The following is a 4,131-nucleotide window of genomic DNA, read 5'->3' on the forward strand; positions in this document are numbered from 1 at the left end:
ATATATATATATATATATATATAGTCTGTGTGTAGCATATAATATACTATATTTCTATACATATTCAATATATTTGTAGAAGGAAGGCGGATAATGATGCCTAATTGTAAATAATTAAACCTACAAACATAATTAGTTCGTGTCTGTACGCTCACGCACGCACATACACTCGCATGCAGCACGTGTGTACGCACGCATACGCACGCACGCACACACACATACGCACGCGCGCGCAAAACACATCTTGCCCGATAAGCATTGACCAAGTCCTTCTCGCTCGCTTCTGTTAATCGCACCTGCGGACATTTTCGTAATAACGACATTTTTCTTCGTTTTTTGTTTAAGCAGTGGCCGTCTCCTTAATTACGCGAAATCAAGGTAGCGGGTGATACCGCGGGCACAGCTCTGCGACCTACCGTGTCATAGAGGTCATAGACTCGAGGATACGCGACAAGCAAGGCGTATGATCTTATTTAGGTTATAGACTCGAGGATACGCGACAAGCAAGGCGTATGATCTTATTAGAGCGAAGCTGAAATAGTAGCGCGCTCAACTCTCGTCTAGTTTTTCTCGGGAAATATAACTCTGCTGTCGGTGAAACAGAGGTTGCTTGTTATATACGGAGGTTGTCTAAGCAGGGAGATAACGCAGAATTGATGCAAGGGCTAGGTAATGTAGATGTACACGCTGTGTAAGCACGAGGACATGTAGATGTATACACTGTGTAAGCACTAGGTAATGTAGATGTACACACTGTGTAAGCACTAGGCAATGTAAATGTACACACTGTGTAAGGACTAGGTAATGTAAATGTACACACTGTGTAAACACTAGGTAATGTAGATGTACACGCTGTGTAAGCACTAGGTAATGTAGATGTACACACTGTGTAAGCACTAGGTAATGTAGATGTACACACTGTGTAAGCACTATGTAATGTAGATGTACACACTGTGTAAACACTAGGTAATGTAGATGTACACACTGTGTAAGCACTAGGTAATGTAGATGTACACACTGTGTAAGGACTAGGTAATGTAAATGTACACACTGTGTAAAGTCTGTAAACACTAGGTAATGTAGATGTACACACTGTGTAGGGACTAGGTAATGTAGTTGTACACACTGTGTAAGCACTAGGTAATGTAGATGTACACACTGTGTAAGCACTAGGTAATGTAGATGTACACACTGTGTAAGCACTAGGTAATGTAAATGCATGTACACACTGTGTAAGCACTAGGTAATGTAGTTGTACACACAGATGCACGGGCTATCTATACATTTATGAGCAAACCTGAGTGGCTGCCGACGATTGACATTTTCCAAGCTGATCGAAGCTTGCCGATAATTCCAGCATTATTGATCTTACACGGGAAAAAAACAGCGCGCGGGTTTAGGTACTAGTATAGATTGCGCGCGATTCTCTCTCTACGGCCCCTAACTAACAGCTGCGTGACGTCATTACGGATAGACGTTCATAAATACGAAGCTTGTAATAATCGAGTAAATTTTACCGCGCATCAGTTGATATACACCGACGCTGTCTGCAAACGATGTTATTAAATTTTGCCATCAATTATATATATATATATATATCAGGAGTAGATAATAGGGAATATAGGAGATATATATATATATATAGGGGATATAGGGGGGGGGGATTCCCTATTATCTATTCCTGATATATATGTATATATCGTTAGGGAATGCCACGGTGTCTAGTTTCCGTTTCGATTTTCGACGACGGTTGCAAACATTTTTCGATTGGGCGGAAATGCGCTGATATATAATTATTAACCTAATTCCAGAATCTGATTAATATTAATCAGTATTCACATATAATATATGCTTCGCTTTTTTTGAAATTTTCTTTAGAAAAATGAGTTTTTTATTGCTTGCAATATTTAAGCGGATTGAGGTTTTAAGATGTGCCATACCGCCACGCACCAAGCCGCAGCTGTAAACAGCGTGGTAAAAAAACAATATGTTGCTGTCGCCGCGTCACGCCGTCAAAGAAGACATGGGAAAAACTTCCCGTTTTTCACCCGGTTTGCAGCTGCGACGTGAACGTGTCGGCGATGCGTTGTGTTGTCGGCGATGCGCTGTGTTGTCGGCGATGCGCTGTGTTGTCGGCGATGCGTTGTGTTGTCGGCGATGCGTTGTGTTGTCGGCGATGCGTTGTGTTGTCGGCGATGCGTTGTGTTGCGCGCTACGTAATAATAGACGCACGCAAACACGCACGCACGCAAACAAGCACGCACGCACGCACGCACGCACGCACACACGCACACGCACGTTCGCACGCACAATAACATTGCGAGATATTATATATATATATATATCTCGGGAATCGTAATGCCAGGTGCTCGTATTGACAGGTGATCACGTACCACCTAATCATGAGCGCTGTGAATCGTCTCTATGTCGTAGCAGTACAGCGTCGTATATATATATATATATATATATACAGTGTTACACTGTCTCCCACCGAGCAGGGAGGTATAGAGATGGGCGTGGTGTGCCGTATGAGCATCGACTCGGTGTGAGCTCATACGTGCGCTCATGCATGCATGCGTGCGTGCGCGCGCTCCCCCTTCACGTAGCTACGTTATTGACATACCTGCATGGTATTGAGCTAGCCTCTCCCCCAGCGTACACGCGCATTACCTGCCGTGTGCGCGGCTACACCAGCGCACTAATTAGGGAAAGAGGAGCGAGGAGAGTAGGAGAGGGGTAGTTTCCTCGTCTCGTTTGCTCTATTCTAGTCAGCAGCGATGCGACCGTGATGCTGATTTACCTGACATCTAAATTACGGCTCTTATATTAAACTCGCGACACATCGGAAATACACCAGGCCGTGAAATTCCTTTTAAAAATCATTGAAAATGTTCTTACATGTCTTTTTAAATAGCGAAATGTAAAAATGCCCGCTCATGCTGCGGCGCTATTCAGCTAATAAAAGGTAAGAATAGCTTGCGCCGGTGGTGTCACCTAGGGGGCAAGATAGGTAGTTAACGATAATGATGTGAGAATTAACGAGGTACTCTCAGGCAATAGACACCCACTCCGCCGAAACAATGCAAGTACATGCTCGAATGCGCGTCCGCCTTGTGAGCTAATGCGCAAAAGCTACCTATTACGAAAGCTTTCTAGTAAGTGTTTCCACTTGGCGGACCGCGTAAAGGAACCTGCAATCTATATAACATTGATCGTTCTAGCCGATATATAGTTTTACAGAAGAATTTCTTGAAAAACAACTTCGCTGGAATAAACTGACGTATACACTTTGATACACGTCAAAAGTGTGACGGTTGTATACGTATGGACTATACAGACATATGCTCACAGACGCACGCGCACGCACGCATGCTCATACATACATATGTGTGTAGCTCTCTCCCTCGCTTTATCAGCCCCATCTCCTCAATCTCTATTTTCAAGCATCACTCACTACATCATAATGCGCGCCACCTACCGGGAAGGTTCACTCGCTTCGGCAGGATTGTGATGGCGCCCTCTGCCTCCAGCTCCCGCCCTTCGACCGGATGTATCTTGGCGCCCCAGCTATCGCTGCCTATCCAGTTGAACGTGTACGTCTTGTTGCGTGCGCGGACGTGAGTGAGCAACTTCCGGCAATTGTCCTCGTCGGCGAACAGTATCACTCCGCGCGCGTTGGGTTTTGATTCGAGACCCTTGATGACGCGGTCGAAGTCCTCCGGACGTGCGTTGCGCTGTATCTTCTCTGATGTCGCAATGCAAAGACCTGCGTGTGTGAGACAGAAGAGAAACTATGTCTGTGAAATGGAGAGGACACAGAGATGCATCTGTGTGTGTCTCTCTTACCCGCGCTCGCGCTCTCTCTTTCTCATTCTCTCTCTCTCTAATTCTCTTTCATCCCTCTTTTTTTCTCTCTCTCTACACACACACACACACACACACACACACACACACACACACACACACACACACACACACACACACACACACACACACACACACACACACACACACACACTACTACTACTCCGTACGACTACGTACGGTTACTTCTTCTTCTAGTACGTTCGTACCGTACCTACCCTCCTCCGTCGTCCGTCGTCCGTCCGTCCTCCGTCCGTACTACTTAAC

The 4,131-nt window shown here is 45.2% G+C and overlaps 1 protein-coding gene across 1 annotated transcript in view; it reads right to left on the reverse strand.

Moving 5' to 3' along the window:
• The window catches only part of LOC106816927, a gene marked incomplete at its 5' end in the record, with an annotated part of 18,050 nt that extends 14,284 nt beyond the window's left edge, over window positions 1-3,766 (reverse strand). The window contains one exon of the mRNA XM_014821572.1: window positions 3,479-3,766. Within this exon, the coding sequence (XP_014677058.1) occupies window positions 3,479-3,766 (288 nt within the window). The remainder of the gene's footprint in view (window positions 1-3,478) is intronic.
• Between the last annotated feature and the right edge of the window lie 365 nt (window positions 3,767-4,131).

The sequence above is a fragment of the Priapulus caudatus genome, unplaced genomic scaffold (genome assembly GCF_000485595.1).
Source record: "Priapulus caudatus unplaced genomic scaffold, Priapulus_caudatus-5.0.1 Scaffold1534, whole genome shotgun sequence".
NCBI classification, from domain to species: Eukaryota; Metazoa; Priapulida; class Priapulimorpha; order Priapulimorphida; family Priapulidae; genus Priapulus; species Priapulus caudatus.